Source organism: Exophiala mesophila (assembly GCF_000836275.1).
Source record: "Exophiala mesophila strain CBS 40295 unplaced genomic scaffold supercont1.2, whole genome shotgun sequence".
Classification (NCBI taxonomy): Eukaryota; Fungi; Ascomycota; class Eurotiomycetes; order Chaetothyriales; family Herpotrichiellaceae; genus Exophiala; species Exophiala mesophila.
Window position 1 is genome coordinate 5,297,811 of NW_015622505.1, and position 13,104 is coordinate 5,310,914.

Consider the following 13,104-nt stretch of genomic DNA (forward strand, 5'->3'; position numbering starts at 1 on the left):
CCGGACCACACCCGGCGTCATGCCCATTTTTCGCCCCTCGGCCCTCTGTCCACCCTCTACCATCCACCACCTCAACACAGGATGATCGAAGAGTCACACTCACCTCACAGTGTACACCTTGAGGCGTCCTGAGTCGGCTTCACGCTTACTAAAACAACAGCGACAACATGTCAGAAATAAAGTCAGAATTAAGTCTCTCGGTCTCTAGCAAGCACTTCTACCAGCCTCAATGCACAAGTACCGATGCAAATGCAACCCAGCCCAGCAAACCGCCACAACCCTGCTTTTAGATTTACTCCACCATTGTGGAACCCGCGGCCTGTGCGTACGGAGTACAGCTAATGGTGCCCTTGTCGTATATTCCGTATTCTGCTGCTTACCTTATCTAGCCAGTCTTGCATGCAGCTTTATTAGTCAGAAGCGACTACAAGTCGGCCAATTGCAAGGCTATAGTAATGACCGCGATCTGGCATGACAGAATCCTCGAGGTGGGGTCCAGACCTTTCGCTCCGCCCCTCGCTATCGTTGTCGGTGAATGATAAATGACCTTGAAAGGAGGCATTGAGTATTCGTATTGTACCACCGACCCAACTCCTCCCGAGGTCGGCTTCACGGCCCCTCGGGCTACTACCTAGATGGAGAACTCATGCAGATGATGTTCCCAGTGCCACTTTGCGCGTAACACCGCTAATCCGCCACTTTGTGTCTCCACCGTTCTCCCTCGCCCACGGTCATTGACATCTTGCCCCTTTAGCGGTCGGTCCACCCAATTCTGTGGTCGCGGGTTTTGCTGATCAATAGCTCCTGGGGGCAACTCGGTCGTCTTGTCAATTTGGGACATTGCATCATCGTCCAGCTCGTCAAAAGTCCACCACATACCGAAGCGACCGTCATAGTCACGTGTTGCCAACGCAGCGTCAGCATTGTGCTTAATCCACTTGTCGTAAGCGGCACAGCGCGCCAGGTGGTATTGATACACTGCCTCGTCAAAGTCCTTCGACGTGCCACTCGCCACAAACGCCTCTTCTTGTGGCCACAGAGGACGGCAAAACTCAGTCAGGTGATGGAAGAAGATGCCCTTAAATGTCTGCCCATTCTGACTGCAGTAGCCGCCGTGGTCGCAGACCTCTTCCAATACACCGCCTCGGCCCAGACCAGCCCACGATGGCCCGTCATTGGGCCAACCCGTGGCACGGATGACGTTTTCCACCAACTTGTGGCCGTCGTCGAGATAACTCCGAGCACCTGTCGCGAGCCACAGGCCACGACCAGCCGACAGGATCACCCCTTGGTTGTATGTGTAGACCATCGAGTCGAGCTCATCGCATTGCTCGGTGCCTGGGTTGATGGTGCCGTTGGGATAACGGCGCCATCCCCTGATGTGAAATCCATCTTGGTATAATCCCGACTTTTCGTTGGCCATGTTGCTTTCGACGAGCCACTTGTAGCTCTTGATTGCGTTGTCCAAATATACAGGATCACGTGGCTGCGGGAGACTGTCCGACGTCTGCGACATGAACGGCGACGTATTGTTATCACCGGGAAAATACAAGTACATGGCAATACTTGCGGCCGCGAAGAGTTCGTTGGTAATGGCATTTTTGTAAGGTGTTAGGTAGGGATTCCAGGTCATGCCACCTCCGCAGAGAGACTCGTCCCAACCAGCAGACGCAAGATCGTAAAAGACGCGGGCGCGATGTGCAGCCATCGGCTTAAACTGCAAACCATACCAGCCTCCCGAGGATATGGATGTGGGGGACTGGGACAGGGGCAAGTCCCAATGCTTAGATGCAAAAAGATCCACCAATTTCACATTCTCGAGCCAGCCGAGAACCACCCATAGCATGTCATCAAAGGCTTGATTGCGCAAAGAAAAGGCATTTTCTCCAAAGTAGAAACTCGAAGTATGTGCAAAATATCGGTCGATGGTGTTCTGCCACTCCAACAATTCAGAACATGAGGATGTCAAAGAGACGTCGGCTGAGGCCACAATGCTGGATAGGGTCGCCGAGACATGAGTGCCCATGACTGCCGCAGTCCAATCGATAGCAGCGGGCCATGTCCCCGTCGAGAGGTCAAAATATGAATTCTGCATGACCTGAAGTGCTCCCAAGGTATCACGCAGGCTGTGCGACCGGTGGTCCTTTGTATTTCCTAGCTCTTGTTGGCCGCCCGACCCGGCCAGATACATATAATGTCCAGCATCCGCATCTTTTCTGTCGATAATTGCCGATCTCGCGATGTTGGACCAGCCGAGCAGCAGGAGAGATGGTGGAAATCGCATGGTTGCTAGATCAAGTCGACGCTGTAGATCATTGTCAAAACGTAAGCAAAGGCACACAAAGATGCAACAAGAGCTCGACTTCTACAAGCAATAAAACTGCAAGATGAGGGTCATCAAGTCGACCGAGAAGAGTGATCACGAGGAGGAAAGGAGCTTGTGATCATGTTGGTACAAGAGACTGACAACAGAATCATGCAAGGAACCAATGGTTTTCTTGCAGCGTCGCAGGAGGAGGCTTGGAATCTGGAGTAAGCAAGGCACGGCAAGTCAGGATGGTGGCAATCGTCATCAAACCTATCAAAAAGGAGGGAACAGGGCAGATGCATGAGCGTGCCACGCGGGGCGGTGCGCCAATGACATTGGTATCATCGGCGCTATGAATTAGGGTCAGATGGCGCCGCTCGGCGGCCCCCCTTCGCCCGGCGGGGTGTGGGCTAAGAGGCCTCGGGCTTCTATATCTAAGTACTGTATGCCCGAGGCCCCTCGGCCCTACTGGGACTAACTTATGGCGGTGTTTCTGCTGCGTGACACTCAACGATATGGGGCGAGTAATGCAAAGAAATACAACGTTCATCACACTCACTCTCGGCTATGCCTGTCGTGACTTCTCGTTCACGCGTAGAAACTTCCTATGATATAACCAAGTACCTAGTAGTCAAGCTCCTTGCCCCATTTTCCCTAATGTTTGATGCTTTCCTACCTACCTAGGTAGATTCTATTTGTCGCTCGAGACACTTTACCGCCCGCCTCTCAACCCGAAAGACATCAATGTCCTAGGTTAATGAACATGTTTGGCTTTCAAGAGGCCTGCATAAAGTTCCATATATTCCTTTGTCGGTTTCCCATGCCAGGAATTATGTTGTGTGGTGGTCGTTCCCCCTATCCATGGCAGCACCTGGGTCGGTTTTTTTACTTTCAATCAAACAAAGAAACAAGCCTCGAAATCGGCGCCACTCCGGTTGACAACACACCTACCGCAATCCTGTCGCACTTGCTAACTCATTCTCCTTGCTGGGAAACCCCTCTGCAACCTCAAGAGCCTAAACTTTCGATCTTAGGCCTGTGTCCAAAATCCCCCACTCGACAGCTCATTTGTGCGTGGTACGCCCCCCTAGTCTCGGGCAGTGAAGTATGCAGAGATCACGACTGCCGGCACGAGGTTTGATCATGCCTGAACTGGTGGCGATCTGTTGCCGGGCACATGGGAACACCAGTGGGGATAGTGTCCTTCCCTCGGCAGATATGGTAGGCTATCCCCTTGATATATGTGACTGGAGGAGCCAGTCATTCTGCACAGGCTCGTGATGATCTTGCCGATGGCATAAACGTATAAACTGCTCGGAGGGCATTGACAGGCTCCCAGTGATTGCGGAAAGACTCCCGGGAGGCTTGATCAGTGTGCCTGACAAAGTCCGTGATAGTTTGCCGCAACTTGATGATGCATCCTCGTACATATCTTGTCCTTTTCGTCGCTCTATCGGAGAATCTCTCCGAGGCATAGGCATGGAGCAGCTTCTCCTATGAGTTGGGTCGACTGGGAACGTACTCCGGATGAAGACGTCAAAGCTGGGCAGAGTACAAAGCTGACCTCTCGGCAACTTTGAAGGAGAGGAGTCGGTATTGACACCGGGGTGCGCCCCTGTGGAAGACTGGAAAAATCCCTCCACGGGTACGATAGGAGGTGAGATGCTGGTGCTACCCTCAGATCGACCATCCTCCCCGTCACCTACTCGGTGAACTTTTCGTCCGACTGTCATGTGGTGATAGTGGAGGCGACAGGCAAGCGGCGATTTGTCTAGAGAGTGTGCAATGTCCTTGTAAGACATCTTTCGATCACGGCTCCGGACCAAGAAAGACTCCTGCATCACCATCAGCAATTGTATCCAGCACAACGGCGGTGGTAAATTGCTCACCTCTTCATCGGTCCAACACCGAATTAGCTTCCCTTGTCGCACCTTGTCCTTCCTCACTTTCCCAGATGGGCTTTGTATTCGAGGCAGTCGGTTGCTTGGGCGTCCAAGGGGCGATGTTTGAACAGGGGACGCCATAAGAGATTCGTCGGACAATGATAGACTCGCATCAAGAGCAATGCGGCTTTGGGACGAGCGAGATGTTCTCTGAGAACGTGATCGAGTTCGATGTCGTTGACCTGGGACGTATGAATGGAGCCCGGGAGTTCAACCTGCCTTACTTCAAAGTCTTTTTCTGTCTTCATCTCCGTGACAAACAAAGATGAATGCTGAGATCAGACCTGTGCTCAACAATAGCAAGGCAGACTCAACGATGGCTTCGTCTGAAGGGCCTCAATGTGACCTCCAAGTACGCATAGACTATCGACTTGTCACCATGAGTGCCTGACCGAATGTGGCCAAGAGGGGCCATATAGGCGCCAGAACAGCCGCATGTTTCTTCGTCGCAGCGGGCTATGGGCAGCTAGACCTTGTGGGGGATGATGGGATCACAAAAGGCGAGGACAGGTACAGGTCCCGGGGCCAAACTATCTGACAGCGTCAGAAACCCGGAGCATGCCAACTGCAGCATATTGCCATCTCGGACCTCAGTCGGCCCATTTGGCGGTCCAACAAACAGTCACCCAGTAAGACGATTAGGGCACTAGCAAGGCCATGAAGCTGCCAACCAGCGTAGGTCCCAGTCCTCGGCTACCATGACATGTGACAAAAGCCCCAGGAGATTGCAAGACTTCTTGGGACCATCATTGCCTCCAAGTCTCTTTGGGGATAGGGCTAAAGAGCAAGACCGGACGGCGTTGATCCATCCCCAGGTGCATGCGGAGCCCTCCCAAAGGAGGTGCATTTGTGGTTGCTTGAAGGAGTGGCCATGTTCTCCTCGTAGACCCATGTGGGCGAATGAGATGGGTCGCGGAAGATCAACAAGCGCCCAGGCTGTTGGCGGCTAATCTGCACATGCAAGAAGCCCCAATACAGGGCCAGCTAAGGCATGCAGGCAGCAACGAGCCACGGCCCTATGGCAGACTATTGAGAATGGAGGCATTAGAGCGAAGACGAGGATGGCTCTAATGTGGCATTTGGCTGCGTCGTGGTGGGGGGGTGTTCCTTGGTGGTGGTGACATGGACAAGGTACGCCGCAACAAGTCCATGGCATGATTGGGTGATCCTGCTGAAGAGCCGCCTCGAAACAAAGAAAAGATAACTCACTGGTTGTTCCCGAAAGTATCCGACTTCTTGTGCACGTATGAAGTTTCCATTGATGCGATTCGAGCGTGACTTTGCTTACAGACCTGGAGAATCTCCCATCTCAGAACTCCATGGTGCAAAGACTCTGCATGATGCGTAGAAAACCAGCCAGCCAGGAGTCACGTTTTGTTTAGAGTCATGGGACTTGGCCATCAAGAACATGAAGAGGTTTGACTTCCCACCAGCGCCTGGAGGCCGCATTCGCGATATTGTGAAGACATCTGGTAAAACCTAGTAAGTCGTTGCCAGCCTACCCAGATTCCCCAGACAAGAACAACACAGGGGTGGGCCCAGCCGCTAGTTTAAAGGCGAAGCCATATCACGGCGGGTATAAATGTCCGACACCAAAACCCTGTATGGTCACATAGGTCAAGGCAGACTGACCGTATGCTACCATTAAAGGCCCCTCCAGAGCCACTCAATAATGTCTCTTCTCCTGACAAGCTTTCCTTGACGCCCATCTGATGGCCAGGGAACAATATTCATGGGTTGCATCTTGGGTCTTGTTATTGGTCCACGTGACCATGTGACAACGTGACCACGCGAGTCCGCGTCAGCGTCGCGTTGTCACTGCTTGATAGATACTTCACCGAAGCCCCGCCACTGCACCGCATAGAGCCAAGTCGAGTTTGTTCATTACGCCATTTCTGCCACGGCTGGTCATTCAATGTCCTCTGCGTTTATTGTTCTTGAGGATAGGCCACAACTTCTTCCTCCAAACTCTGTGATATCCCGACGCTCGTCTCTCTCATCTTGAAGATTCCCACGATGGATCAAGCACAGACCAAGGCATTGATCGCCATTCAACCATTTGTCCACCTTGCAACGACTCAGAAATCACCCACCCCTCGCTTCATCGCCGACTTAATCAATCGAGCCATTTCCGCGCCTGGAACTTACCTCTTCACCGAACTTCTCCAGACACCTGCTGTGCAAGCCCTAAAAGGGACTGACAGTGACCCATGGGTGACGTTGTTAGAGATCTTCAGCTGGGGCACACTGGATGAATACCAAGGTAGTGGCTTTTTTGATTCGTGCCTGGTGACATCGTCCACTAACCTCTACATCCTTTCTCACAGCCACTTCAAATCTTCCATCACTTGACGCTGCACAGACCTACAAACTGCGCCAATTGACTCTGCTCACACTGGCCTCGCCATTTGCGCCACTCAACGACACCAATGCCACGCATCACCTGACCTATGCATCTCTGATGTCCTCTCTCTCCCTTTCTTCTCCCAGCGAACTCGAATCCCTTGTGACTCAGTCAATCTACTCAGGCCTGCTCACTGCCCGCTTGTCTCCAACGTCTGACCCGCCCGTCGTGCGAGTGACTTCGGTAGCTCCTCTGCGAGATCTCCGACCCCAGTCGCTACCTGCACTATTACAAATTCTCGAGACGTGGGAGTCTCGCTGTGTCTCACAAGTGGCCGATCTGCAAAGCCAGCTCGAAACGATTAGAACGATAGCCAGCAGAAGAACGTCACTACAAAGCCGTCGGCAAGCAGAAATTGACACGGCAGTTCTCAGCGATAAGGTCGATGGGGCTGCGGAAAAGGCGGTGCGGCAGTTGAGGAACCTCACTACAGGCCAAGGTCAGAAGTTGGGCAATAAGCGTGATCTGGACCAGCAGCTGGAAGGGGATGACGAAGCCGCAAGTGATGAGGAGGGCCGTATGGACCTGGATGAGGGCGTCAGCGATGTAGGAGGTGGGTCTGCTGTTGGCATTCGCGGCGGAAGCGGAAACGGAAGTGGAGGCGGCGGTGGACGAGGCGCAAAGCGGAATCGTGCGCGTGGGAAATAGGCGGACGCCTAGACGACGTCATGTCTATCATGCTTGCGATCACGATCACGACTCTCCATGGATTAAAAGTGATGAAAGTTTGCATGGCTTGACTGTTACAAAGTGCAAATTGCGCCCTCGACTGCATGATACGCTGTAGATCAAAGGCAAACTGCCTCCGCGCAGACCCAGGGGATGATGGGCTGCACTTGAAATTGCATGTTGTGGATGAATGCACGCCGGCCTGCTCGACCCTTGTTGACATTTGACAGAAAACTCCACTTGCATGACCATTCGACTCCGGTCCTTCCCACTCCACGAGGAGTTAGCTAGAAATTGGTGCCCGGCACAAAGATGAAAAGAACGCTGAGTGCCACAGCCACAGCCACAAAGACGAGGAGGGCGATGGTCGCTCTAGTCAGAAGAAGCCTTCTGACAAACGGTTCCCTCACCCGTGACCAATTCATCCACGTATATTCACTAAATCCGAGGTATGCGGCCACAATATCGAGCTTGTACTGGTAAGAGATGAGGAAGTATGCTCCGATGGTGAAGGGCAAGATAAGCTGCATTGACATGTCAGTACAAGTCCGAAAGTCAATCTGAAGCGATTTTGCCTGAGCTACTTACCCAGCACCTTGTCCTTCTAGAGAGATCTCGGAGGATCATAAAGAAACCTCCCCAGAAGCCAGCCATCAGACTGGAAAGCCCAATAATCAGTCGGATGAGTACACTGAGCGGGACCAGGTTTCCCAAGGCCTTTGCTTGGAGAAAGCCGGGAAAGGCATCTCGTTCCATGGCCTGAAATACATAGTCTTTGGCATCATCAAAAACTTCAGGGTCGTCGCGGCCCTCTTCCTCGATTGCTCGAATGATGCGGTTGAGCATGGAGTCCGGGAGAACAATTTCACGTTCCGAACCTGGCAGCACAAATGTGTATAGGATTTTCTCTGCGCTTGCCTTAATGTCCGCGCGTGCAACGCTGTGGCCCGGAGAATTCGAATCAGTGCGGATTTCTGGGGTGGAATGGGTCGGCTGGAGCAGTTCACCGGCTGAGGGCCTGTCTCCCGATTGACGTCCGAAGGTTCTGGAGTGAGCAGATCCCAGGCTATGGGAGGGCGAGTGGTCGGCGCCGCCACCATCTCGACTAGTTGACTTCCGCGCATTGGGATTTTCAGATCTGAGGAAGGCCGAGACTCTTGATTCGTGGCCACTCTTTCTGTGATCAGTACTGGCGTCACCTAGATCGAGGTTGTCAAGATACTGCGATGAGCGTTTGCTAGTGGCCTTTTCCATTTCTGGAGTATCAACGAGCATCGAGCGTCGAAGTTCCCGAACGTAGTGGCGACATAAAGACATATGCTGGGACACATCGAGCCTAGAAGAGAGTCAATGGCCGGATCAATAAGAAGGAATTGTTCACGACGGCTCACCAGAAGTCCAAATAGTCGACTGATCGTTGTTGGTCACGCATGTAAATGTAGAAGGAGAATAGATCGACTGGTGCTAAAGTCCTTCGTCCTAAAACCTCCATCAGAGTTGGTAGTCGGTTCCGCTGCTGCAGCTCTTGCTCTGCGGTTGTATGTGCCATGATGGTAGGGGAGTGTGGGTTTCGCTAAGACGAGGAGTGTATGGTTTCGAAGAGAGGGTAGACTGAGGGGCGGTTGACTGGTGGCAGGTGAGACCACCGTATCGGCGTGCCAAGATGCGCGTGAGTCAGTCGGCCTTGTGATGAGATGGCTGTATTGTGACCGTGACGTGGGTTGAGTTGGAATTTCCGCTGTGTCAAACCGCAGACAGGTGAAGATCAGATTAGGGGAGGAGTCAACCACGTGAATGCCCTAACTTCACGCGGTAAAGGTCTGGCGGTGGTGCGGTCGTGAGAGAGGTCCGGAGAAAGAAAGTGAGGGAGGAACAAGGGAGACGGCGGCTTGGATTGAGGGCGGCAATGAGGGATTGGACGTTGCTGTGAATCGAAATGGGATGGTGAAAGTGGGAAGTGTTTGGTGTTTGGTGGTCAATTCGCGAGGCTATCTGGAACCAAACTTAGTGGAGCTAACCGCTTTAGCCTCAGGTTGACAGGGGAATGGGCATAAATGGAGTTCATTAATGCCAAGACTCTAAAGTACTGACCCAATATTCCAGTACGGTTCGAGGATGCCACGACACAGACTTGGAATTTTAGTATTGTCAAGTTGTTACCTGAAGACCTACCAAGATGATTCAGGCATATGGATACATGCATGCCATACGCTCTTAGATATGTATGAGGCAGTAGCAAACAATGTGTACTATGCTAAGTGTCTAGCTAATGTCTAGCTACACGACCCTTCAACTCTCCCAAGCGGCTTCCGGTTTCGACACCTTCCGATTATAGGTATCCAAGGCAGGTGGCTCTTTCCTGTCCTACAATACTCGACAGTACGAAAAGGGCTCCATCTTTATTTCATTTCACATTTCCATCTTTATTTCACTTCACATTTCCACCCAGCCTGTTTCTCTTTCTCAGTGTCATCAGGATTTCTTTGCCTTATTAGGTATCTGCTATGTCAGTATCAAGTACCACTGTCTGGGAAACCTCGTCCAGGAAACCAACGTATGTGTGCAACCATCGTTCTTATAGCGCTGCTCCTTCTGTGTGACCTGAACTTCTCTGGTAAGCACCTGTGGACCTTCTTCCATGGTAATCAACAAAACCTTCCCTTCACTTGCCCTTTTCCTTCAGTCAGCCACGTCGACATTCTCTGAATTTCATACCACTTTTATTGAACACTCACCTGTTCACGGACCTCATTCAATTGTGTTATCCTGTGCACTGTGTTGTACGGTTCGCCCTTGGCTCCACTCGAGTCAATGAAATCCTTACTTGGTTTGACCCTGTGCTTGCATTTGCATCACCCAATCACACCGACGGGGATTCGAATACCCGCTAATGATGCCTTTATCTAGGGTCGCTTTTACAACTCCGCTGCCGATCTCTGAATGTGAACTACCCTATATGCTCGTGTGGGCCTGGATTTTCCACTACAACTCCAATGTTTCGACCAGTTCCTGGGTGATGCCAAGGTAGCCCAGAAGGCGCTTTGCAGAGATGGAGCCACTGTCAGCCCGAAACTTGCTCATATATACCAGGAAGAGAAGGACGAGAGCCCTCCCCATGGGCAGTTCCGCAATCTATAAAAAGCGCTGCCTCAAGATGTCGGCCTGTGATGTGATTATTCCCATTCATTTTCATTATGCCTGCACACAGATTAGGTGCCACAACCCTGATGTGGCATCTCCTGGTCATATGCCTCACACAAGTCGCCGCTGATGGATCTGGCATTCTCGGGGCTGGTAAATGGCTCTACAGGCCTACCTGTGCACACTCTTGTCGCCGGCTCATTATTAATTCACCTCTCGTCTGCGACGATGACGCCACAAGCGATCACACATCTGGGTCTCACGGCCAATCCGCCGCTCCTTCCACAACCTGTTTTTTGAATAATATGCCCTTCTTGCGCACAATGGCACTGTGTCTCTCAACTCATTGTGCCTCAGATGATATACCTCTGTCAACGCTTCAGGAATACTGGGAGGCTCATCTTGCTACTGGAACGCTGTCAAATCGCCTCCTTACACCTGCATTACCTTATCATTCGGCTTTGAGGGATGCAGAGTTGGAACAAGCCAATAGGAGACTGGGAAATATAAACTCCGGGGAACCCCTCAACGAGACCATGCTGGTTACCGTCGATGTCTTCCTTCCATGGTATAACTACCAAAAGGGCTTCGAGGATGGCGAGGTCGGTCATGGCCGAAACAGGTACCGTCGATGACCATCCTTCTTCTTTAGTCCAAGTCTAATAATCTTCTAGTATCGTCGTAACAACCACCGCCGTTGGCCTCCCTATACTCATCTCCCTCTCCACTTTGCTGCCATATCGCTGGATTTCTCTTATTTCTTACCATCTCGACCAACCCCTTGTTGGGTGCGTCTATCGCGTTGCCTTTCTCAAAGCTGGGACCATGCCAACCCTTGGACAGGCACTTTTCTTCGCCTATCTTGTCGTGATGAATGTCATCCTCATGTGTCTTCCGTTGAGTCTGCGGCAGCCAAACGCTCGTCTCACTGAGCCCTCTCGCCAGGCCTTGCAGGTCATTGGTGATCGTGCAGGTGTGTTGGCGGCAGCAAATCTGGTGCCACTCTTGCTGACATCGTCTCGCAACAACATTTTACTTTGGCTGACCAATTGGAGCCACACAACGTTCCTTCTCACCCATCGTTGGCTAGGCTACATTGTCATCGTTCAGACGGTTGTTCACTCGGCAGGTTTGCTGCATTACTCCCTCTTATATTCGAATCATGCAGCTGATGCCAAATTGCCATACTGGTACTGGGGAATCGTTTCAACACCTGCTCTCTGTCTGGTGTGGCCGCTATCCATACTTCCCTTGCGTCAAAGAGCCTATGAGATCTTCCTCGTTACCCATCAACTTCTCGCAGCTTTGGCCATGATCACTTACTTCTTGCACATTTGGTATCTTTTCAAATATAACTGGGGTTACGAAATCTGGGTGTATGTTGCAGGAGCCATCTGGTTCTTGGACCGGTTGCTCAGAATTTTCCGAATTGCTGCAAATGGCACACGAACTGCTGTCATAACATCGCTGGGGGACGGCAGCGAGCTTCTGAATGTCCAGATTGAAGGTGTTCTTGCCGAGGGACACGTCTATCTTTATTTCCCAACACTAACGTGGCGGTTTTGGGAGAACCACCCCTTCTCTGTATTGTCTTCATTCGACTTGGCCGCTGAAACACCTATGACGGTTGAATCTGCTGGTGATCCAGAGACAACGGCCAAGAGGTCTGCCACCGCTCAAATGGAACCTGTGACGAGAAACCCCAACCCAGGCCAGGTTAGGCGCGAGGCGGCTCCGGGGATTCGTCTTCTGCTGCGACCGCAGAATGGTTCCACGTTCAGATTGCTCGAGAAGGTACAATCCAAAGGGTCCCCCTTGTCAATACCAGTCTGGGTTGAGGACTCCTATCATACACAGTCAACCAAGAAACTTCTTCGTTGCTCCAGCCTTCTATGCATTGCAGGAGGGGTCGGCATCACAGCCGTTCTGCCGGTCCTGCGATCCTATCATGGACCCTCGGCAAAGCTGTTCTGGGGTGTGAAGCATGATGACATTGTCAATGCCGTCGCAGCGGAGATTGACGGACTCGGAGCTCGCATACAAACAGAGACCCTAATAGGGGAGAGGCTAGATGTTGAGACTATTGTCCAGGATGAGATTCTGAATAGTGAGGCCCGTGGAACCGTTGGCATCATGGTATGTGGCCCGGCGGAAATGGCAGACCATGTCAGACTCGCAATTGGGAAAGTGGCTGGGCGCACAAAGAGGGGCATCATTTTCCTTGACGAGGCCTTCGCTTGGTGAGGACTTGAGCCGGTTCTCGCCGTTTCATGTTTGTGTGGATATCTAGACAGATGCATTCTTGCATAGCGAGAGGGTTGGTAACTTTATACGCATTATGGAGCGTAGCTGCAGTGGGTGGACTGAAAGCATGGTCAATGAACTCGGTAGACGAGACAATTGAACGGCGGACTTGTTGATTGGTACAAGTGGGCTGAATTGACGACAAGTATTTAACCTGCTCAAACCTGCTCATCCCTTTTTGGCACTTCAAGCAATGGTAAACCTGCTCAGCGCTCCCGGCGCACTCACCCAGACAGCGCCGCTTTATGTTGTACGCCTCTTTATGCGCCCGCATACTCACGCTCTCGCATTGTATATTGAAGCTTTTAGCCTCGCCGTCGCCCCCTTTTACATAG

General features: G+C 51.9%; 5 protein-coding genes across 5 annotated transcripts; 2 read left to right on the forward strand and 3 right to left on the reverse strand.

The window, feature by feature from the left end:
- Positions 1-533: 533 nt before the first annotated feature.
- On the reverse strand, positions 534-2,525 carry PV10_03614 (uncharacterized protein). The gene has a single exon (XM_016368088.1). The coding sequence runs from the start codon at positions 2,282-2,284 to the stop codon at positions 632-634; it is 1,653 nt and encodes a 550-aa protein (XP_016227606.1). The 5' UTR covers positions 2,285-2,525; the 3' UTR covers positions 534-631.
- Positions 2,526-3,348: 823 nt separating this feature from the next.
- Positions 3,349-5,043, reverse strand: PV10_03615 (uncharacterized protein). The gene is made up of 2 exons (XM_016368089.1): positions 4,198-5,043; positions 3,349-4,143 (listed from the first exon to the last, which is right to left on the reverse strand). The coding sequence occupies exons 1-2, from the start codon at positions 4,330-4,332 to the stop codon at positions 3,535-3,537; spliced, it is 744 nt and encodes a 247-aa protein (XP_016227607.1). The 5' UTR covers positions 4,333-5,043; the 3' UTR covers positions 3,349-3,534.
- A 1,122-nt stretch (positions 5,044-6,165) lies between these two features.
- On the forward strand, positions 6,166-7,559 carry PV10_03616 (uncharacterized protein). Its single transcript, XM_016368090.1, has 2 exons — positions 6,166-6,514; positions 6,579-7,559. Exons 1-2 carry the CDS (start codon positions 6,268-6,270, stop codon positions 7,301-7,303), a joined length of 972 nt encoding a protein of 323 aa, XP_016227608.1. The 5' UTR covers positions 6,166-6,267; the 3' UTR covers positions 7,304-7,559.
- On the reverse strand, positions 7,350-9,265 carry PV10_03617 (uncharacterized protein). Its single transcript, XM_016368091.1, has 3 exons — positions 8,716-9,265; positions 7,913-8,660; positions 7,350-7,848 (listed from the first exon to the last, which is right to left on the reverse strand). Exons 1-3 carry the CDS (start codon positions 8,871-8,873, stop codon positions 7,612-7,614), a joined length of 1,143 nt encoding a protein of 380 aa, XP_016227609.1. The 5' UTR covers positions 8,874-9,265; the 3' UTR covers positions 7,350-7,611.
- Positions 9,266-10,467: 1,202 nt separating this feature from the next.
- PV10_03618 (uncharacterized protein) lies at positions 10,468-12,920 on the forward strand. The gene is made up of 2 exons (XM_016368092.1): positions 10,468-11,087; positions 11,140-12,920. Exons 1-2 carry the CDS (start codon positions 10,519-10,521, stop codon positions 12,707-12,709), a joined length of 2,139 nt encoding a protein of 712 aa, XP_016227610.1. The 5' UTR covers positions 10,468-10,518; the 3' UTR covers positions 12,710-12,920.
- Positions 12,921-13,104: the final 184 nt, after the last annotated feature.

Coding starts and splice junctions, on each gene's coding strand:
- PV10_03616 (XM_016368090.1), top strand. CDS start 6,268: ATGGATCAAGCACAGACCAAGGCATTGATCGCCATTCAACCATTTGTC. Junction 6,515..6,578: donor CACACTGGATGAATACCAAG/GTAGTGGCTTTT, acceptor CCTTTCTCACAG/CCACTTCAAATCTTCCATCA.
- PV10_03615 (XM_016368089.1), bottom strand. CDS start 4,332: ATGGCGTCCCCTGTTCAAACATCGCCCCTTGGACGCCCAAGCAACCGA. Junction 4,144..4,197: donor GGTGTTGGACCGATGAAGAG/GTGAGCAATTTA, acceptor ATGGTGATGCAG/GAGTCTTTCTTGGTCCGGAG.
- PV10_03617 (XM_016368091.1), bottom strand. CDS start 8,873: ATGGCACATACAACCGCAGAGCAAGAGCTGCAGCAGCGGAACCGACTA. Junction 8,661..8,715: donor GTCGACTATTTGGACTTCTG/GTGAGCCGTCGT, acceptor ACTCTCTTCTAG/GCTCGATGTGTCCCAGCATA. Junction 7,849..7,912: donor CTAGAAGGACAAGGTGCTGG/GTAAGTAGCTCA, acceptor ATGTCAATGCAG/CTTATCTTGCCCTTCACCAT.
- PV10_03614 (XM_016368088.1), bottom strand. CDS start 2,284: ATGCGATTTCCACCATCTCTCCTGCTGCTCGGCTGGTCCAACATCGCG.
- PV10_03618 (XM_016368092.1), top strand. CDS start 10,519: ATGCCTGCACACAGATTAGGTGCCACAACCCTGATGTGGCATCTCCTG. Junction 11,088..11,139: donor GTCGGTCATGGCCGAAACAG/GTACCGTCGATG, acceptor ATAATCTTCTAG/TATCGTCGTAACAACCACCG.